This window comes from Danio rerio, chromosome 18, assembly GCF_052040795.2.
Source record: "Danio rerio strain M-AB ecotype USA chromosome 18, GRCz13ab, whole genome shotgun sequence".
Classification (NCBI taxonomy): domain Eukaryota; kingdom Metazoa; phylum Chordata; class Actinopteri; order Cypriniformes; family Danionidae; genus Danio; species Danio rerio.
Genome location: NC_141038.1, coordinates 50,121,496 through 50,144,961, shown reverse-complemented (window position 1 = coordinate 50,144,961; position 23,466 = coordinate 50,121,496). Strand labels below are relative to the sequence as shown.

General features: G+C 38.9%; 1 protein-coding gene and 1 long non-coding RNA gene across 5 annotated transcripts; one reads left to right on the top strand and one right to left on the bottom strand.

The window, feature by feature from the left end:
- Positions 1-19: 19 nt before the first annotated feature.
- LOC147832939 (uncharacterized) lies at positions 20-3,929 on the bottom strand. Its single transcript, XR_015515420.1, has 2 exons — positions 2,229-3,929; positions 20-1,156 (listed from the first exon to the last, which is right to left on the bottom strand). It is a non-coding gene; the product is annotated as an uncharacterized LOC147832939 (long non-coding RNA).
- Positions 3,270-22,521, top strand: dact3b (dishevelled-binding antagonist of beta-catenin 3b). 4 transcript variants are annotated; one of them, XR_015515302.1, is made up of 5 exons: positions 3,270-3,692; positions 16,720-16,855; positions 17,020-17,112; positions 18,517-21,027; positions 21,596-22,521. XR_015515302.1 is itself a non-coding variant. In XM_087293568.1 (4 exons), the coding sequence occupies exons 1-4, from the start codon at positions 3,483-3,485 to the stop codon at positions 19,836-19,838; spliced, it is 1,761 nt and encodes a 586-aa protein (XP_087149694.1). In that variant the 5' UTR covers positions 3,270-3,482; the 3' UTR covers positions 19,839-22,521. The 4 variants fall into 4 exon arrangements, 1 of the variants encoding a protein (XP_087149694.1); XR_015515300.1 differs by having other exon boundaries at positions 21,576-22,521; XR_015515301.1 differs by having other exon boundaries at positions 21,569-22,521.
- The last annotated feature ends 945 nt before the right edge of the window (positions 22,522-23,466 follow it).

Here is a 23,466-nt window from a genome sequence, read left to right as displayed (position 1 = left end):
AATGATGACAGAACTTTCATTTTTTGGGCAAATTATCACTTTAATAATTAATCTGACACTATATCGGGCCACATTTGCAGCAGGTTTGATCCCTTCTGCCTTCAAAACCACCTTAAAATGATAGACCACTAAAAAATGTACTTACTACTACACACTATTCATTCACCCTCAAGCGGTTTTAAACCTTTATGAAGATATTTTGAAGAAATCTAAAACTTATTGATATGTAGTAGGGAAAAAAATACTATAGAAGTCAATGGTTACCGGTTTCCAACTTGCTTCAAAATATCTTCTTTTGTCTTCAACAGAATAAAGAAACTCAAACCATTTTGGAACAAGTAAACGGAGACTAAATGATGACAAGAGTTTTTTTTTTTTTGGGTGAACTATGGTTTTAATACCTAATCGGCCACTTTATAAGGCACACCTTGCTAGTAGTTGGTCAGATCCCTTCTACTATCAAAACTGCCTTGGATGATAGTTCACCTGAAAATGTAAATTTACTCGCTATTAAACACTCTTTACTCACCCTAAAGTGGTTCCAAACATTTCTGAAGACATTTTGAAGAAAGCTATTAACTATTGACATGCATAGAAAAAACTAATACTATGGAAGTCAATGGTTACCGGTTTCCGGTTTGCTTCAAGATGTCTTCGTAAGTCTTCAACAAAAGAAAGAAACCATTTTGGAACAAGTAAACGGAGACTAAACGATGACAGAACTTTCATTTTTTGGGCAAATTATAACTTTTAATAATTAATCTGACACTATATCGGGCCACATTTGCAGCAGGTTTGATCCCTTCTGCCTTCAAAACCACCTTAAAATGATAGACCGCTAACAAATGTACTTACTACTACACACTATTTACTCACCCTCAAGCGGTTTCAAACCTTTATGAAGATATTTTGAAGAAATCTAAAACTCATTGATATGTAGTAGGGAAAAAAAATACTATAGAAGTCAATGGTTACCGGTTTCCAACTTGCTTCAAAATATCTTTGTCTTCAACAGAAGAAAGAAACTCAAACCATTTTGGAACAAGTAAACAGAGACTTAATGATGACAGAATTTTATGTTTGGGTGAACTATGGTTTTAATACCTAATCGGCCACTTTATTAGGCACACCTTGCTAGTAATAGGTCAGATCCGTTCTACTATCAATGGTTACCAGTTTCCAGTTTGCTTCAAGATGTCTTCGTAAGTGTTCAACAGAGGAAAGAAACTTATTTTGGAACAAGTAAACGGAGACTAAACGATGACAGAACTTTCATTTTTTTTTGGCAAATTATCACTTAATAATAATAATAATTAATCTGACACTATATCGGACCACATTTGCAGCAGGTTTGATCCCATCTGCCTTCAAAACCACCTTAAAATGATAGACCACTAACAAATGTACTTACCACTACACACTATTTACTCACCCTCAAGCGGTTTCAAACCTTTATGAAGATATTTTGAAGAAATCTAAAACTCATTGATATGTAGTAGGGAAAAAAAACAAATACTATAGAAGTCAATGGTTACCGGTTTCCAACTTGCTTCAAAATATCTTCAACAGAATAAAGAAACTCAAACCATTTTGGAACAAGTAAACAGAGACTTAATGATGACAGAGTTTTATTTCTGGGTGAACTTTAGTTTTAATACCTAATCGGCCACTTTATAAGGCACACCTTGCTAGTAGTTGGTCAGATCCCTTTTACTATCAAAACTGCCTTGGATGATAGTTCGCCTGAAAATGTAAATTTACTCACTATTAAACACTCTTTACTCACCCTAAAGTGGTTCTAAATATTTCTGAAGACATTTCGAACAAAGCTAAAAACCATTGACATGCATAGGAAAAACTAATACGATGGAAGTCAATGGTTACCGGTTACCAGTTTGCTTCAAGATATCTTCGTAAGTGTTCAACAGAAGAAAGAAGCTCAAACAAGTCTAAAACAAGTAAACGGAGACTAAATGATGACAGAACTTTCATTTTTTGGGCAAATTATCACTTTAATAATTAATCTGACACTATATCGGGCCACATTTGCAGCAGGTTTGATCCCTTCTGCCTTCAAAACCACCTTAAAATTATAGACCACTTTTTGGAACAAGTAAACGGAGACTTAATGATGACAGAATTTTATTTTTGGATGAACTATGGTTTTAATACCTAATCGGCCACTTTATTAGGCACACCTTGCTAGTAGTAGATCAGACCCCCTCTACTATCATCAAAACTGCAAGTTTGAATGTAGGAATATAAACCTAACTTTACCTCAATAAATCATTTTTCTATTTTCTAATAACCAACTTTACCTCAGTGCTGATTGCTGACTAGCTTAGCCTACTTAAAATGTGCAATTTTTGGCAGTTTCGTATGACACATATGGCAGAAACTGGCTCCAGCTCGACGCATTTGTTTTCTCGAACGTTGTATTGATCTGCTGTATGCTAATATAATATTACAATACACATTTGAGAGTTTCCCCGAGGCTTATCATTTAACACATCGTTAAAAACTAGCTATTTTGCATACAAGAACTTTAAGCTCTCATGTAGGCTATGTTATGCACTGTCATGTCTAGCCACTAGATAGAGACAAAGCCCACGTCCTTTTATTACGTAATCTTCATGCATAGGCTAGATGTAGAAAACATTGTTTACACCTGAGTCTTATATTTTATATTAAGTTTACCTTTAAAACAACGAGTAATTAAGCAATTCGGTTACAAATATATAGTTCATTACTACACAAATAGCCTATGGTGTATAGCCTGGGTACTGAGGAAATCCTTTATAACTTGAATACGTATAAAATTAGCAGTCGAAATCAATACATGAAATAAACTAGGTGGGAATAACCTAGATGACGACTTCAATCCTGCTCCAGTTTCCTTGTTTAAAAAGAGAGATAGACAACATTCTGTCATATCCAACATACCCGAAATATCTTCCTAGCAGTCATTAATCATCATTATAACGTCTGTCGTTTGACCTGTCAGTTTTTCGCACCAGACAAATTAATATTCTCCGCGTCCACGCGTGCATTCATTCATCCGACCATGGATGGTCGAGCGCACGAAGAAGACCCGCCATGGTCTGCATGCAAATTAATCTTCTGTGGGACTGACCAATGAGCGTGTGGGAAATCCCTAATAGGGCGGGGATAGAGCGGAATCAACGAATCACGGCGTGCAGGGAGGAGTATTCTAATGAGCAGGGAACACCTCGATGTGCAGCAATGTGAGGGGCGTGAGGGAAAGATTCAAAACTGAGATGCCCAAAACACTAGCAATAGAAGCGCGTGCGTGAAGGGGACAACTAACAAGCCTAAATGAGCATCATCTCTTTGCAACGTGCACACTTTGAAGCAGAACCAGTCTGACGCAGCAGGTCATATCGGGAGATTGATTGCTTTTGTTCTGTAGGGAAGATTTAAAGCGCGCTCCTGGAGGACCTCGGCTCGGGATTCCTCTGAAGATGGAAGAGGAGCGCGGGCGGAATAAAGAGCGTCTGGAGGCTGGTTTGACCTGGCTTTGTGAACTGGAGATATTGAAGCAACGGCAGGAGAGTCTGGTCCTCGGTGCCCTGTCTCTCGGGGACTCGGTGCCGGGATACCCGGCTTGGGGTGATGTGGGTCCCGCCCGCAGCAGCAGAGAGCAGGAGCAGCTCACTTTAAGACGACAGCTGGTAGGTGCGACATGTTCTCTGACGACGAACACCATTTTAAAATCCTCTCAAGGTCTGAAAAGTGTTGGGAAAGTTATGTGCACCAACACGCAAGGGGTTTGGTCAAAACATCCACTTTTTTGGTGTTACGTAAGTGGCACGTGAAACCTGCAGTGTGTCAGAAAGGGTTTATAACACCAACGGGATTTAATAGAGCAGAGAAGCATCTGTGTGATATAATTAAAGGCAATTTTCTTTTAATGGCGAGTGTGTGTTATTGACAGCTGTGATTGATGTGCACTTGGAAAAGGAGGCGGGGTTTGTAGACCTTTAACTACCCATTGTTCACTCTGCATGGATTTAAAGATTTGCTGAAAAGGGAAGCCTCACTTCGGCTATATATATATATATATATATATATATATATATATATATATATATATATATATATATATATATATATTATTTAACTTTTTTGAATTAGTATTATTATAGCTAGTTATTACATTGTTTAATTTTTATTACAATTACAGTGCTCAGCATATATAAGTACACCCCTCACAAATCTTTTAAATTCATATTTTTAATAAGAGGCTTTACTATATTACATTTGTGCATATTCATTAGATATGCAGTACCGAAGCCAAATCTGGAGCTTATCTAACACAATAACTTACAATAACGGTCCAAAAACTAGTACATCTAAATGTATTTGCTATAGAAAAATATTAAATACAAATCTAAAAAAAGAGGAAAAATCAAGAGAAGCAAAAAATCTAAAATGGAAAATGTTGAAGTTTTGTAGGTTGTAATTTGCTTTTTTAAAATTTTTCTTGAATTTAATTGTATTCTCTTTCAATTTCACGATATGTTCTGTGACTAAAAAAATATTAGTATATTAAAATTTCTTTAATAAGTATTAGGTATAATCTAATAATAATTAAATATGTAGTTATATACAGTTGAAGTCAGAATTATTAGCCCCCCCCTTTGATTGTTTTTTCTTTTTAAAATATTTCCCAAATGATGTTTAACAGAGCAAAGACATTTTTACATTATGTCTGATAATGTTTTTTCTTCTGGTGAAAGTCTTATTTGTTTTATTTCGGCAAGAATAAAAGCTATATAATTAAACCTTTAAAAAAACATTTTAAGGTCAAAATTATTAGCCCCTTTAAGCTATATATTTTTTTAATTGTCTACAGAACAAACCATCGTTATACAATAACTTGTCTAATAATTTTGACTTTTGACAGATGAAGTCAGATTTATTAGCCCCCCTGTATATAGTTTTCCCCAATTTCTGTTTAACATTGAGAAGATTTTTTAACACATTTCTAAACACAGAGCCATAGCCAGCCTATTGGAGGGAGCTTTGGCAGTTATTCTCCTCAATTTCAATAGAAAATTATACAATTTATAAAATATATAAATATATAAAATTTTTGTGACATTTTATTTTACACACTAATTTTTGCTGCATTCGCTTTATTGCATTTAGCAATTTTGTCAAAGTACTCACCATGCTGTTTTACCACAGTGTTTATTTAAAAAATGTGCATTTAAACTGTAAGTTATTACGATTTTATAAATAATTTTATGAGATTAGAATCTTAAACATTTTGAATAAAGAAGTATGAAAAAAATAATATCATTAATCATTAAAAAAATAATTATGAATCCAATAAAACTTATTAACCCCCCCAACCCCCCCCCCCCCCAACCCAAAAAAAAAAACATTAAAAATTGTAGCCTGTAGGTAAATAAAAACTGGCCAGCTCATTTCCTAAGTCAGAATTTATAACATTGAATAAGTAAAAAATAAATTTGTCTTTATCACTTATTTTTACAATTTATGATGACATACTGTCAAAAAATGGGACAAATGTGCTCATATAGTGGCCAAATTCTGGCCAGTGGGAGGGTGGGTCTTTTGAACCACCCGAACACCCCCACGCCCCTGACTGCGGGCCTGAAACATAATAGTTACTCATCTCTAATAACAGATTTTTTTTATCTCTTCCATGATGACAGCAAATAATATTTGACTAGATATTTTTCAATACACTTTTATACAGCTTAAAGTGACATTTAAAGGCTTAACTAGGTTGATTAGGCAAGTTAGGGTAAATAAACAAGTAATTATATGTTCTGTAGACAATTAAAAAAAATGCTTAAGGAAGCTAATAATATTGAGACCTTAAAGTGGTTTAAACATTAAAAACTGCTTTTATTCTCCAAATAAAACATAAAAAGACTTTCTCCGGAAGAAAACAAGTTGTAGGAAATACTGTAAAAATTTCTTTGCTCTGTTAAACATCATTTGGGAAATATTTAAAAAAGAAAAAAAAAATCACAGGAGGGCGAATAATTCTGACTTCAACAGTATATAACCTATAATTCTTTCTTTTTGTTTTCAAGTAGGCTGAGGAGGCACAGTGTTTATCAAATTGCTGTTTCTAAACTAGCAGAGCGTGTAGTCCCTGCTGACCTTTCATTACCTGTCCATCAGTTCGTCCGCCTTCAGGGTTAGGACCTCACTCTAACTTAGTTTTCAATAAAGGGCCCGTGAAAAGGCGGTGAGAGAAATCAAATAAGCAGTCTCTCTTTCCCTGGAGTTTCTACCCCCATAGATGGGATCAGACAAAAGGCGCATGGAGCGGAATATTAATAAGCCCGACTCTCGCGGGACGGGTGCGTGCGGGTAAGCTGGAGGCGTGTCACCCAAATGAGCTGTCAGCGGCTCACAAGCTCCGCCCCGCCCTGAGACCACCGGAAAACATCCCTCAACCTGCCACACTGAGGAGAGTTTCACTCATCAAAGCCTCTATCTATCTATCTATCTATCTATCTATCTATCTATCTATCTATCTATCTATCTATCTATCTATCTATCTATCTATCTATCTATCTATCTATCTATCTATCTATCTATCTATCCATCAATGCATCCATCCATCCATCCATCCATCCATCCATCTATCTATCTATAGGTAAATCCATCCATCCATCCATCCATCCATCCATCCATCCATCTATTCTATTCTATTCTATTCTATCTATCTATCTATCTATCTATCTATCTATCTATCTATCTATCTATCTATCTATCTATCTATCTATCTATCTATCTATCTATCTATCTATCTATCTATATCTATCTATCTATCTATCTATCTATCTATCCATCTATCCATCCATCCATCCATCCATCCATCCATCCATCCATCCATCTATCTGTCTATAGGTAAATCCATCCATCTATCCATCTATCTATCCTCCAGTTTATCCATCCATCCATCCATCCAAATCCTGTCAGTCCATCCATCCATCCATCTTTGTCTTCCTGAGTGATTCCAACTGCATCTGTTAATTACCCAATTATAGAAAGTCAATCAGTTTTGTTTTCCTTAGGCAACTGCAGAGTTTGGTGCGCACTGCTCACACAGCCTTGGGTAACATGTAATTACACATGCATCCCTGTTAATTATATAATTAACAACGTAACCGGGAGAAATCTTTACAGTTTTCATGCAAGTTGTTTCATGTTAGTCCCTGTGCATCAAACCAGTGTTACCCACAAGACTCATTTGTAGTTCAGCTTTGTAGTTGGGAACCACGCTTTATTTTAACTAGTTTGTGCGTACAACATACAACATCTGTTCAAACGCACCGCATCAGCCCTCAAGGCCAACGCTTGCCTGCTGCATTTGTGTGGATGTGTGTGCGTCTGTAATTAGGAGCAGTTTAGTGATGTATGTTGTGCTGTAGGACTGTCAGAGAGGCAGTGTGTTTGTGATTCTGGTATTCATGATGTTGTGGGGACCAAATGTCCAAATTCTCTTGTGGGGATTTTTTTGTCTCCATGAGGAAATCAGTGCATAAACAACCCAGAATTAAGTAATCTGACAATGTAAAACTGCGGATGTTTTCTGTCTGTACAGTAAAAACACAAAGCGATATACAAAATAAACTTATTATTCATTCATTTTCTTTTCTTAGTCCTTTATTTATTCAGGTGTCACCACAGTGGAATGAACCGCCAACTCATTCATTCATTTTCTTTTCGACTTAGTCCCTTATTAATCTGGGGGTCACCACAGCGGAATGAACTGCCAACTTATTAAGCATATGTTTTAAGCAGCGGATGCCCTTCCAGCTGCAACCCAACATTGGGAAACATCCATACACTCTTGCATTCGCGCACATACGGATAATTTCGCTTATTCAGTTCACCTATAGTGCATGTCTTTGAACTGTGGGAGAAACCGGAGCACCCAGAGGAAACCCACACCAACACGGGGAGAACATGCAAACTCCACACAGAAATGACAACTGACCCAGCTGGGGCTCGAACCAGCGATCTTCTTGCTGTGAGGCAATCGTGCTACCCACTGCGCCACTGTGACACTCCATTATTAATACTATTATTAATAATACTAATAATATTAATAATAATAATAAACATCAATGCATCTATAGAGAGTCCCCTCCAAAAAAATGACCGAAATTGTGTGATAAACCAAAAATGTGTCTTTGTGTGTGTACACTTGGTATGCATCACTGTGTGGGGACATTTGGTTCCCACAAGTATAGCAATACTAGTCAATTTGACCTTCTGGCGACATCATTTTAGTTCCCATAAAGAAAATGGTTCATAAATCATTCCAGAATTAATTGTTTTGAAAAGGTAAAACAGCAGAATGTTTTCTGCAAGGGTTTGGCTTAGAGGTAAGGTTGGAAAGTCCCCTTAAAACACGAAAAACCAACATTTGTTCATGTGTATCAAGTTCAGAGATGTTTAAAGTAGAGGTGACCCCCCCCACCCCCACCCTTTTATCCACGACAAATGATGGCAAGGTTGGGATGAATGCCTCCAACAGAGATTGTCATTTCTGATGTTAACCTAATTTTAACCTTTTTGTTGTTTGTTTAATTGTTAAGCTACAAAAAAAGCAAATTGAAATGTAATAAGTCAATTAAATATTGTGCATGAATCAGATTTTTAAAAATGTAAATACTGTCACTCAAGGGATTATCAGTGAGCAAATTAAGGCAAAAGAAGGTGCATCCTGGTTCGTGTATTCAGCCTTGAACACAAATGGACGTTCAGTATTAAAAAAAGACGTTCAGTATAAAATGTAAAAAAAAAAAAAACTACATAATTATTAATACAATTAAATAATTTTTTTATTTAGTTTTAAATATTAATTATGTAATTACCATGGCAACTTTAATTTAATATTTTGGTATATTTACCTTCGGCTCTCCACCCTCAATCAACATTAGTTTTTGACCCCTCATAAAAAAAAGATTAGGCTTCCCTGATCAAGTTGTTAGAGCAGCTAGATGTAGTATTGGTAACCTAGCAACCAACAGTAAAATCAGAATCAGTTTTATTGCCAAGTGTGTTTCTCACACAAAAGGAGTTTGTTTTGGCTGAAGAAGCTTCCAGTATACATAAAGTGACAACACAAAATATGAAAAAAACATGATAGACATTAAAGAGATGCAGTTAGTCAAAAAGATCTGGATGTTGAGTTGTGTACAGATTAGTTATAAATATACAGGTTATTCGGTGCTGTGTACAAATGCGTATGGAGAAAGTATTGCGTTGTATATTGATATAAGGTGCTGTGTACAAATGCGTATGGAGAAAGTATTGCGTTGTATATTGATATAAGGTGCTGTGTACAAGTGCGTATGGGAAAGTATTGCACATATTTATCGCACAGTAGGGGAATATTTAACTGTTCATGAGGTAGATGGCCTTAGGAAAGAAATTTTTCCGGTGTCTGGCTGTTTTTGTGTTTGGTGCTCTGAAGTGCCGACCAGACGGTAACGCCCTATTCACACGGGGCGTCAGCGTCAACACTTTCCATTCACTTTGAATGGGTGACGTCAGACGTTGCCGAACTGCATTGTGGATCCGTCAGCGCCGCTTCAGAGACATTGCTCGCTGCAGAAGTTGGGACTAGCTCAACTTTTCAAGCGCCGACGGAAGCGTCAGCCAATCAGATCGCTGTATGCAAATACACCAGCTAGACAGTGGCCTATTGCTGACTGAATTGCTTTAACTGACGCTTCTATGACGATCGTTTTAGCCCTAACTTCAGACACGCCTTCAGTCAAGCGTTGACGCTGAAGCCCCGTGTGAATAGGGCGTAACAGTTTGGACAGGGAGTGTGCTGGGTGCGAGGCATCCAGAGTGATTTTACGAGCCCTTTTACTAACTCTGGAAATAGGCATAGCGAAACATAATGGAGGAAGCTGATTAGTCACGTTTGCCATGTCAGAGTGAATTCAGTAAATGAGTTTCCATCTTTTAGGATTTACATGAACCCTTTTTAAGACCAAAACTGCCCCAAGTAGGCGTAAAATAAACGATTTTGCAAATTGGAGTATTTTTATTAGAAATTTTCCATTTCCACCACTCGTTTCTCATCTCAGCTCAAAATGCACATTTAAACAGGGTGATAAAAACCCAGCTTCTGTTGTGTGTGTGTGTGTGTGTGTGTGTGCTGATATAGCTGGGGGCAGGGTTTTGTTTGTGTGTAGTGGGGTGATGGTTGTGTCCCATTTTTGGCACATTAAAGGCAAGGCGCTCCCGACAGCCAGATAATGAGAATACACATGCAGCCTGATCTCCCTCCGGTCCCGTCTGCTTCTCTGATAATCAAATAGACTTCAGCCTGCCTTTGAGGGTGAGACACCGAAGCAGGTGATCCGTCATGCTGTCTCATGACAGTTAATCATGGAGCAAATCAAAGATCTCCAAGGAAACACAAAGCGAGCTTGAGTCCGACTTCAGAAAGAATAGCTGATATTAGTCCTGAAATCCTCAAAACGGCACGCTTTTGGTGCTCTTTGTTCACATCTGGCAGACTTAAAACTGTATCTAACTGATTTCTGAGACTCTCTCTGTCCTGGACGGCTGCTATTTATTTCTGCTCTTTTCCGTTTCTTCTTGTGCACTTGAGCTTTAACCTCAGATGCTAAATCATGTTGCCATGGTTTCATGTGAGCGATTAAATTCGGAGAAAAATGCTAACGTTCTTCCAAGTCTTATAATAGATGGATGAAATCCGTGTCAGGTAATGCCACGAATCCACTGAGTTCCAGAAGATAATTGTTTTACAAGAACGTAGATGAGAAAAGGATTTGACTCAAATCTCAGTACATTTTCAATGATGCTCCCAATAAATGTTCAGTTCTATTAATCATAAGTACAACCCAGGCTCATCACGGATACGTACCCAGGTCTACATTTCTGGGGACAGTGAAATGCATAACCGAAGGCACGTCTGCTCACAGTTTTTATTATATATATGTTTTTTAATGATCTCAAATATCTCTCGCGCATCCTTCTCTGATGTAAATCCTCCAGAGGGCGCAATATACAGAGGTGCATTTCACAAACAACGACAACTTATGGCTGAACTATCATAGTATGATGCATCGTTTGGGAAATGAATGATGTGGTGACGAGTGGTTCCCACAACACGTAGTTTCTCTGTCGCAGATCCATCGCTTGAATCACATTAGTTCTAACGTTAAATGCCCATAATGACGCTCTAAACGGTGCGGAGTAAAAACTTATTTAGAGAAAATGGCCTTCATTTTTTTGTATAAAATTTATATTGTTTTCCACGCACACGCATTAAAAAAAATCCAATATTAGTTTTGCTAAAAACATGCTCTCGATTTTCATATTTAATTATTTATTATTTCATCATAGATCGCTGGTTACCCACACAACAAACGGACTACACTTCCGCCTTCTCCTGGACTACGTATTCATACATGCTCTCCGGTCATACTCACACATGCCACTCATTCACCCATCCAGTTTGCTGAGTCTTGTTAATCTGTTGATGACATTACAACGCATTCTCCTAGTCTTGTTTTCCCTTGTCTAGATCTTAGCCTTGTTTATCCTTGTTCTCATGTTTAGCCGCCTGCCTTACGACCTATTGCCTGTATATTAATTACGATTCTGGATTTGCCTGCATATACCTGTTTACACCTGATTTGACCATTGCTTGCCTGACGCTGAATAAACCTGCATATTGGATCTTACCTCCAGTTGTTTGTGTCATCCCCCGACGTTACAATGTAGATGGCACATATAGGGCCTGTATTATTATTAAAGTAGGATATTGTTTATTTATTTATTGAAGTCTACTTTTACAACTGTGACTGTTCAAATCACTGCAGAAAGGTTCTAACCACTAGGTCCATATCATATACAGTAGGTTGCAGACACATTTTTTATTAAATAGCCTACTATTGACCTTATTCTTTGCGTACGAGCGGCTATTTGAATGTTTTTGGCTCGAGATTTCCGGTCTCATTCACTTCCAATCATTTTTTAGACGTTAAAAACTGCTCGTTACGCTGCTTGATGTTGTAAACTGATATTTTGTTATTTTATTATTCTACTTGGTCTGTATAGTCATGCAAACATTTGTTTGTAGAGAAAGTAGTTTGACCGTTTTCTGCCGTTTTGTATTCACAGTCATTTCTCCCATAGGCGAAATCTAAAACAGATGCACTTCTGCATTTTAGGTCAATAGATTACTAGACCATTACTATGCTGTATATTTTGTTTTCACAAGCTTTGGAGATGTAACGTAGGCCTAAATTTCGCTCTTAAATAATAGGTCACCTAGCATTTTGCAATGAGCCACGGCTCCGTTCAAAATGGCTAATGTTTTCAAAGTGCACTATGAAGGGAACGCAAATGTCAATATATATATTTTTTAATCATTCTACGTTTGAATGTTGAAACGTTCGAAAGCAATAGCATTGGGGGATAACTGGGAATAGAACACAGCCAGGAACTATGTTTCTAACTACAGCTCTAGAGTTGTAGTTGCAAGTGCAGAAGTTTGCGACACAGTTTGCGAATGTTCAATGAACAATGGATTTGGGAAACACCAAATCAACAAACTATGTTTGTAACGACTGAACTTGCGGCTACCCTAGTTGGCTAAGCATGGTTTTGAGCCGGAAGTAAGCTGAGGATGGAGCTAAATGGTTAGCTGGTAGTGCTAAAAGGAACAGAAGCCATCAACGGCGCCATACCGCCTCGTAGCGTTTGTTTTAAAGACGAAATGCAGCCATACGTACCTCTGGCTAAATTGTTTGCGCTCTCTAGAAATGTAGACAGGGGTACATATCCACAATGAGCCTGTGTTTATAAGTACAAGCAAACAGTATATAAGTATAAGCAATTGCACCATCCTTACTATTTCTTTCAGTTATCTTCCATGGAAAACAGAGGGGTTCTGGCTCTGAGCTTTAGCCATGGGTTCAAGCCTCCTTTAATAATGACTATTGCAATAGTAAGCCTATTTAATGTATAAACTGTTGCTGTTCAGTAAGTTTTACAATTGTATATTGGTTTAATCTGCAAAATATGTATTATCATACTGTATGGCAAACCTTCTTCAACTTGTATAAAGTAGTGATTCTAAATATGACTTAAACTTGTACTGAAAAATCTGTAACTTTAATCTGTCTAGTGTCCTCAGTGTGTTTCTCACATCTGTCTTGGATCTGCACAGCCAAACATTGGTTAAGTCATCATTATACCCTGTATTATGGAAAATAAAAACACTGAACTGCAAATAGAGAAGGTGGTTGAAATAATGACCCAAGTCAAGCCACCTTTGCGTCATAGGGCAGAAAAATATAACAAAACCCCCAAAATACTCTGGTAGCGGTGATTCGGGCCAGGTGTGGAACATACTGTGATTCCTGGACAAACTAAACCATGAACTTAAGTCAAATAAAAACCAGATCCAGACTGCCCTAAACATATGTTCACTTGCAGTATGGTGCCAAACTAAAAATGCGTTTTGATGGTTGAATTATTAGCTGTCAAGAACATAAAACTAGGTTATAAAGCACTAGCCACAGGACTAGAAAAAAAATGCATGCAAAACGGTGTCTGTCCTGTCTTTGGTAAATTATTGATGTTCCAGGTTTGGAGCAGTTGTGTTTGCTTGCATAACTGGCACACAAGCACACATTACACCGATGACGTGCGCACTGTCCATCCAAACCCTCTCACATTCATTGATTTCAAACAGATAATGAGATCATTCCAATGCAGATGTAGCTTTACATCAGTAGTGAGTATGAGAGACCAGTTTGTATGGCTGTAATATCACTGACGTTGTAAAATATTTAAGATTCAACAGTGTTTTATGCTGTGAGTAGCAGTAATCTGGGACATACATGTGCCATTAAGTGCATTAAAAGTCCCATATATGTTGATGTGCTGTTATGACTTCATTCTGGACAGCCGGAGGGTGCATCTGCATCATAAATGGGTCATAAGGGTCCACATCTGGAAACTGATATGACACTATTTGGACGAGATACAAGTATTTGAAATCTGATGGTTCAGGAAAATCTAAATACTGAGAAAATCTCCGGTAAAGTTCTGTAAATTAAGTTCTTAGCAATGCATATTACTAAAAAAAATGTGTTTTATTTATTTACTGAAGGAAATTCTAAAAATGTTTTTAATGAACATGATCTTTGCATATCATAATCACATTATAGTAATTTTTGGCATTTTACAAAATCAATAATTTTGACTCATACAATGTATTTTTTGCCTAAAACTATACCTGTTTAAAATAAATTGCTAAACAAAGTGCATTTAAGCCAGGGTGCCAAACTCAGTCCTTGAGGGCCAGTGTCCTGCAGAGTTAACTCCAACTTGCCTCAATGCACCTGCCAGAACATTTCTAACAAGCCTGCTTATGCTTTGTTCACGCTAGAGTTTGAGCCTGCAAAATTGTGTTGCATGGAGCTGCGAAAAAAGGCAGGATTAAACAAATTATTAGACCAGTGGTTTTCAAACGTTTTTCATCAAGTACCACCTCAGAAAAAAAGTTGTCTTTGCAATACCACCATAATGAGCGGTGTTAAAATACAGTAGCGTATTAGGTCCAGTAAAGCAGCTAAAGCTCTGTACAGTTCAAAAACAAACCATATTCAAGAGTTCACACTTAGATATTGCTTGACAACTGTAAGCAGGTTTGGCATGCTGTCCCGGGAGAGAACCCTGAGCTCGGAGATAGTTGAGCCCAGGGCTCCCGCCAGGTCCATAGAGTATGTAAGGGGAGTACGAGATCAGGTGGTTCTCGAGAGCTCCCCTTTTTAAAAGGAGGAAAGGAGGAGAAAGGGGGTGGATGGGGGGTTTCTTCGGAAAACGAAGGTAAGGGAGTAATATCTAGCTAGGCTATTTATAGTAAGTTGGGATAGATCTGATTGGCTAACTAATGATTGTAGATAGGCGGCCAGCTGCGGTCAATTATATCACGTGCTCCTCTTGAAATTAGTTTAAAAACTTCACTTAGTTCCTAGAACATTTAAATTAAAATGTGCTTTTAAAAATTAAAAATGGTAGGTTACTGTTCTTAAAAAGTAAAAAAAGAAAAAACTCCTGGTTTATCAGCACCTGGAAATGTTGCCTGGACCTTATAAATATAGGCTTTATGTCATCATATTCATATATAAGTCATTTTTGATAATTTATTTAAATATATGTAGTATGTACATATGACCTATTTGATTAATACGCGTTCCACTAGAAGGAAGCCCATGTACCACTAGTTGTACATGTACCACAGTTTGAGAACCACTGGATTAGACATTTAAAAAAGCAAGCGATTGGTCCATATTTTAAATTTCCGTTCAAGAGGTCATGTTTTGGTCTTCCATTGGTCTCACACAGTCACTGGATGCGATTTCACAGGTCAGAGTTCACCAAGCTTGAACTTTGCAACGCAGTGAACTGAGAAACTTGTCGCACAAGCTTGCGTTTCCAGTCTGACGCATTTGCTTGCTTATGCATGAAAGTCTATAGGGAGAAAAGTCCAGTGTGATCGCGGTTGAAGAGCTTGATTAGCTAGCCCAGGTGTGTCTGATTGGGGTTGGATCTAAAGTATGCAGGACACCAGCCCTCCAGGACAGAGTTTGGGCACCTTGATCTAAGTTTTTATCATAGAATAAAGCCAGACAGGCTTATCGGCAGCCTGACGCAAAGCAGAACACTGTTATATGAGACCGAAGGGCTTTATTCTGTGGGGAAAAAATGCCTGGATGTATGTTATCCCACTTACTAGTTGGCTACTTGACACAAAATAAAAAAAAACATGCAAAACTGTGCTGTAATAATGTATTAATTCTTTAATAAAAGGCAAAGCTGACTTAAATGAAAACAGCACAACGGAATATATACACTAACCTTCATATTGTTCAGTCACAAGGTGGTGCTAAAAAGTCAAAAACAACAGCGTGACAGACAAACAAATAAATATGGATTAGAACACTTTCACTAACGATAAGAGGGATTTGAAGCACCAAGATCAAACTTGGCCCTGGAGGGCCAGTTTCCTGCTGAGTTTATCTCCAACTTCCTTCAACACACTTGTCTTGAAGTTTCTAGTATCCCCAAAGAGCTTGATTAATATATATATATATATATATATATATATATATATATATATATATATATATATATATATATATATATATATATATATATATATATATATATATAGCTTGATTAATATATATATATATTAATATATTAATATATAAATAGTTTAGGTGTGTTTGATTGGGGTTGGAGCTAACCTTTTCAGGACACAGGCCCTCCGGGACCGACTTTGGACACCTGTGACCTAGATGATCCTGTGTTTTTAGTTTCATCGAATGTTGTCTGGGAATAACATGAATGTCATGACTGACCAATCAGAATCAAGTATTATAGACAGCCATCTAGTAATGTTTGTATCACATTCCTGGAGCTCAAATAGCAATGCATGAACACTCCCAATCCCCAAAAACCTAGGCATGAATTCTCTAGAAATGCATAATGAATCTGATCAAATGCCTTGCAGTTGATGTAAGTGCATGGTTTTGATTGACTAAGAATGTCTACTACGTGCACAGATGTACAGTATAGTGAATATGCTCCAGCTGCCCTCAGTATTCAACATGACAGTTGTGTTGTTTCTTGCAGAACCGACTCCAGGGCGCCCCCAGCCTGCTGATGCTGGCCCTGCAACAGCAGCTCAGTGAGATGAGGGTGGATTCAGGACTCGCATGTGAACAGAATACAGAGGAAGATTTGGAAAGTCCCAGTGGATCGAGTTCAGGTACATCACGACTCTGAAACATTTACTTCAGATAGTGCTCTGCAAAATTGCACGGTTGTTGTGGATATGCAGATGAACCGAATGTTGGCGCATGCTAATTTCTGTTATTTCAAATTAAAGCTAATAACACTGAAAATAAGATTAACATATCTTGATCCCTCTAGGGTTTTATGATCAAAGTGAGAGTCTGTCTCCTCCACTGCGTTCCTGTTCCTCCCCAAACCTCAGCGTCTCCTGTCACCGGCCCAGATCAATGGGTGAGGGTTTTCTTGAAACACATTTTATGCCTGTTTTTAATGCATGGCCACTTGCAGCATTAATATGCTAAGCTTCCAGTGCTATTCACGTTTAGTTATATAGCTGTACTTGAAACCGTCAGATTTGCTGGTTCATATTGTAAACTAGAAACTAATAATAAAATAGTATATGATGGACTGTATTATTGTAATGATAAACATGATGGTGTATAGCACAAGTTGTATTACTGTTTCTATAGAAGCTACACTTTAAAAAAGGCTTGCATTAACCCAAAGTTGGGTCAAATATGGACACACCCAACATTTCAATTACATTTAAATATGGTTTGTCTAAATTTGAATCAACTTTGGGTTTTTACAACCCAGGCTCATTCTGAAAACGTAGCCCCGCGGACGTATCTGCAGACTGCGATTTACTTGGCCTGAGGTACTAATGGCCGCATTTCATTTTTTCGGGCAAATGCTACGGGGCGGTGTGTGACGCCGCTCCTCTTCTTCGTGCTCGTTGGCTCACCTCCGTGTGGAGGGCTTTCCCGCCGCAACCAGTTTTTCCGCTTAGCTTGTAGTGTTACTTTGTCGGAGCGGTGGCCCGGTGGAGGAGGAGTCGGCCACGGCGACGACCGGGTTTGAGTACGGGGAAGAGCGGTTCCAGAAATCAGGTAAGATGAATAACAGAATTCAAAAAATAAAAGCGAACGAGTTCGTGACGGGGCGAGAATGCGGTGAAATCCGAAAACTCGGTCAAAATCGGACGAGGGCTTTTGCTTTTCTTTTCTGGATGGCTTTTGTAAATCGCTTGGGTTTAGGGAAGGAGGAGGATGGTGGCTGGATCGGTCGATTGTTCAGTCGTTCAGCCAGTCAGTCAGTCAGTCGTAAAGTCGGTCACTCGATAGCGGCCTCTGGTATCTTTTATGCAAGAACAGCGCGGGCACAAGCGGAGTGCGCTCCTGAGAAGTGTTCGAGACGCGAAAAAGTACGCACAGCGGCCTCTCGCAGATTCAAAAACTGCACAAAAACGTACCTCTCAGGACGTATTTCACGGTCTTCAGAAACGTCCGCGGGGCTACGTTTCCATAATGAGCCTGGGTTGGGTTTTTACAACCTAACTTTTTATTACAATGAGTCCGTAGTCATATAATCTTACTTATATGTTTTAAACTTTGTTCCTACTCTAGCACAATAGCTGTGTGAAAAAAACTTGTGCTTGATAATAAAATTCATAACTTTTCCTTCAAAATATTAAAATATCTCTAAAAATAATATAAGCGTATGACTGCCTTTGAAAAAGTAGGTCATTTGCAAGGGGATCATCACACTTGAGCATCCTTTGGATCAGAATCTTTGAAAACCCCTGGTGCTTTAGTTTTATTTCTCATCAAGTATTTATTTCTCACACACTGACAGATGCCTACATGCTGGACTGGGAAGGTCATATGGAGCCCAAAGTACACACAACCCTGCCTCGCTCATTTTCTGCCCCATACCCCCAACTGGAAGGCATTGCCGAAAGCATCGAGGAGGAAGAGGAAGAAGATGAAGATAGCTCTCAGTGGGTATCAGATCAGATGGCAGATGGGCATGAAAGCTTTACGCCTGACATGAGCCTCACTTCTGATGTGGAGGCCGATCCTGTAGGGAAGATAGATGATGGTCCAACAGAAGAGGATATCCAGCAGGCTATGCGTGTGGAGACGTACATTCTGGGACTCCTGCAGCGGCGGCAACTCAGTTCTACAGCAGGACTCAACTCTGATCCCAGTGAGTGGCAAGAGTTACAGACATACCCGCCTGGTTACCCTCAACTCAATCAGTCAGAATGGCAGGAATGGGAAGAGAACGAAGGACAATCACAAGATGGATATTATTTCAACCTTCCCAGTTCCCAAATTGGACCAACTTCCCTAAGCAGTGAGGAGCCAGAGTCCTCTTTGGAAGTGGATCAGTATTTAGTTGAGGATGTTTATACCAGCAGCAATGAATCCCCTCGGCATCAACCGGTTTACACTGAACGCCGTGCCACGATGTCAGACACCAGGAAACCTCACATTCACACCTGCTGCAATCACACTTGCGTACCTACGACGTCAACTCCAGTGTCCCGTGAGCAACACCAACCAATTCCATCTCAAAAGTGGGCGCTTCTTCGGTCCCTTGCTAGAAGGGGTCCAGAGGAACAGTGGGCAGCAACCAAGACAACAATTCGCTCTCGTTCAGAGGACAGTTGCGTTTCTCAAGGATGGGGTGCCCAAGTTGAGCACAAATATTACACTGTTGGACGGGATATGGGCAGACATCATAGTGATGAATTTTACCCGCCCAGTCAGCGACTCTGGTGCTCCTCGGCAGATCTCAGTCAAGAAGAGGATGAGGGGATATTTAAGGAAGACATGCAGGAGTTCGATCGAAACCATTTACCAAATGCTCAGCTTTTAGAGCAGAACCAGAGGTTGCAGGAACGGATGGAGGCATCCACTGGTCCGACCAATGGTTCAGACTCCAGCCTGAGTGAAACTTTCTCTCCAGGAACCAGTTCGGTGTCCAGTGATTCAGATGAGAGCGGAGGGCTGGTCTGGCCTCAACAGCTTCCCCCTCGCTTGCCCCCTTCGTCCTCCTCATCATCCCAAAATCCCCCCAATGCCGTGGTCAAGATTAAAGCCTCACATGCGCTCAAAAAGAAGATTATGAGGTTTCGTTCAGGCTCTCTCAAACTCATGACCACTGTTTGAGTCTGTACTTGAAAATCTGCAGTAAATGACATTGATAACTATACTTAATCCAGTGGTTCTCAATTCCGGTCCTCGGGCCCCCCCACCCAGCACATTTTGTATGTCTTTCTTACTTAACACACCTGATTCAGATTTTAAACTAATTAACTGAAAGATCCATGAACTGGTCCTTGTGTGTCAAATACGAGAGACATACAAAATGTGCAGGGCGGGGGGACACGAGGACCGGAATTAAGAACCACTGACCTAATCCATCGAGATGTAGTACGAACTGTTTTCAGCATCAAGCCTCTGAACCATGATACAAAGCAAACCTATGAAGCACTGTGGATTGATTAGGATTATGTGCAATAGGAGTTATTTAACAAAAATGACAACTTCGTTATTTTCTTACTCTTATGCCGCTCTAAACTTGATAGTGAGACAGTCCTCTTCAATGGAACATAAATAGTACACATTGTATTTTATTCATACAATGGTCAGCAACACTGTTTAATTACCATAATTCTTCAAATCACCCGTAAGAAAGAAAGGCATACAGGTGTGGAACAACATTAAGGTGAGTAATAGATAACAGAATATTCAGTGTTTACTATCTCTTTAAAATGGACTATGGCCCTATTATTATTACAGATCCCTCTCTTAAGCTCCATGTTTTTAGACATTGCCTAAAACTCTTCTCATTTTAGAATGAATGAAGCCAATTTTAATGGTTTTCTGTTTTAATTATGGGCAAGACAGTGAAATAGAGTCGGGAGGCATAAGAGAGTGGTAAACAGGAACAGGAAAGTAGCTCAAGCTAAGACTTATACTTGGGACAATAAAAACTTTTGTGCCATTTGTAAGAGCATAGTTTAAAGGGCTCAGCCAAAGTTGGCATTAATAGGAGGAGGTTTGTGGTAAAACTAGGGAACCCAGGCTGCCAGGGACCCCCTGGTGTTTTTGATCAATGGGAAACTCCATACCCACGGGTCGACAGCAACATCCTGCCTTAGGGCTCTACATACACTTTCTTCGACCCTGCTTTTTAAGGAACACTTTTTTTGAAAATAGCTCATTTTAGTACACAATGTAACTACAGAAGAGTCAAGTTTAAAATAGGAAAATTACCTGAACTCTTTTACCTAAACTCCAATGGTCTAATCCAGGGATGTCCAAGCTGGGTTCGAGAGGGCCGCTGTCCTGCATAGTTTAGCTCCAACTGGAATCAATACATAAGCCTGAAAGTTTCCAGTACAGGGGTGTCCAAACTTGGTCCTGGAGGGCCGGTGTTCTGGAGAGTTTAGCTCCAACCCAAATCAAACACATCTGAATCAGCTAATCAAGCTCTTATGTTGCAGTCACACTAGAGTTTTATGCATCCGAAATTCTGTCGTACAGCACTGCAGAAAGGATGATTAGACATTTAAAAAAGCGAGCGATTGGTCCATGTTTTAAATTTCTGTCCAGAGAGATCATATTTTGAACCTCGATTGGTCTCACGCAGTCAAGTGATGCGGTTTTGCAGGTCAGAGTTCACCAAGCTTGAACTTTTCAACGCAGCGAACTTCGCAACTTGCCACACAACCTTGTCTGACCTTCCCAGTCTGACGCATTCACATGCGAATGAATGGAAGTCTATTGGGAGAAAATTGCAGTGTGACCACAGCTTCACTGGATATACTAAAAACTTCCTGGTAAGTGTGTCGAGGCAAGTTGGAGCTAAACTCAGCAGGACACCGGACCACCAGGACCGAGTTTGGACATCCCTGTTCTAGTATATCTAGAAAGAGTTTGATTAGCTGGGTCAGGTATGTTTAAATGGGGTTGAAACTAAAATATGTAGGACACCGGACCTTTAGGATTAAGTTAGTACAGCCCTGGTCTAATCTGATTCACAAATCTAAAGTAAAGCTAAAAGTGCTCCTGCCAGAGCTGGAGATTGGTTAAATTGATTCAAAAATGGTCAAACTCACCTTGTTAATTCTGGGGTAGTTGCAAAATGAGCCTATTTTCAAACAACAAAAAAGTGGAGTGTTTCTTTAAAGCCATTTTAACACTATGCCCACTTTTTAAAACATGTTCCCTTCTTTTTTGCCATCTCTTAACAAGGAAACAGTAATTACTAGGCAGAAGAGTGGTATGCATTCACCTGGAACTGATCCTCATTAGTTTAGCAGTTTGAAGAGGGCAATTTTCATGGCTCATCTCACTCCCACGCAGGACAGGACAGGATGTGCCTGGGGTAAGGGAGGCATCTTTATCAGTACTACGTACCATTTTGCCTGCCATGTCCCAGGTGTTGTCTCTAGTTTGCACAGAATGTTATCCATTCATGAGAATGAATTCAGCGTGATAACACATTTTGTAGCATGTTTGTAGTGTACTGGAAGTTTTTCACTATTTATAGCAACCGATTCGTATTTATACTTTTGATATCACATAACGTCTTTAGCGACGCCACGTTGTGTGATGTCCCCACTGGAATATTGAATTGTCTTGCTGCTACACAGCCAATCTCCTTTACCTGTGCTGTACAGTGGAAGCACACTCCAATGTGGAGTGAGGTAATGTATGCCTTGCCTGAATACTATGATTCACAAACGCTCATTTCATGCCTGCAGTGTATTTTCAAGATTTTGTATGTAGCCTATCAAAATGTTTCTGCACATTGCATGCTGTTAATAAACTCATTTATTCATGAGCTCTTTTTTTCCAACTTATTTGGGTAACTTTTATTGCTGGTTATGAAGTATTTTCATATTAATTTGTTCAAAATAGTCAAAGTGATAACATAAACCCCTGTAAAACAAACTTACCACCTACGAATCATATGAATCACAACAATAAGGTGGAACACTGTAGTCTTAATGGTTTAATAAGAACAATAATCATATGAATAATCACAAATGACAAAATAATAAAACAAAATAGAGAAATAAATATTGTATGTCTTTAAAGGGGTAATTATTTAAGGTAAATTTCCATGTGGAGAAAATTGTTGGAGTTTACTAGTGGCCCATTTCCGCAGAGTGGTACAGTACGAGCCAGTGCGCCACTTACTCCACTGTCAAAAGCGAACCGTACCATACCACCTTTTCAGTACCCTTTCCAAAGGGTACCTAGCATGACAAAAGGGCACCAAAAGGTGGAGCTAGACACGCAGCTGATTGCTATTGGTTTACAAAGAAACGTCACTAGCGTGTACACAAGCCGGAAAAAAAAAACAAAGAAAGCACCATTTGGATTACAAAGCCGAGACCTTACATCGTAATACCATATGCATATCGTCACATTAAAATTATAAGGTTTTATCTGACAAAATTCAGATTTTGACAACTTATTTACATTATGGGATGTTTTTTTATAAGTCGTTTACATTTTAAGACTTTATTTAAAAACAAATATTACACACATACTGTTTGCTATATGGACTGCAAAAACTTTGAAGCTCAATAATTCGAAATCATTTAGAACGCAGATAGAACCTTAAAATTCCAAGGTGGCGATATTATAACGAGCCATGGTGGACTCGAGCTCAAACAAACCTTATCGTCGTCTTGATGAACAACCTCAAAGCCAAGAAGAACAAAATCTGCCGTGTCCTGTTGTTTATTGTTTATTCACGCGATTATTAAAGTGCTTCTGA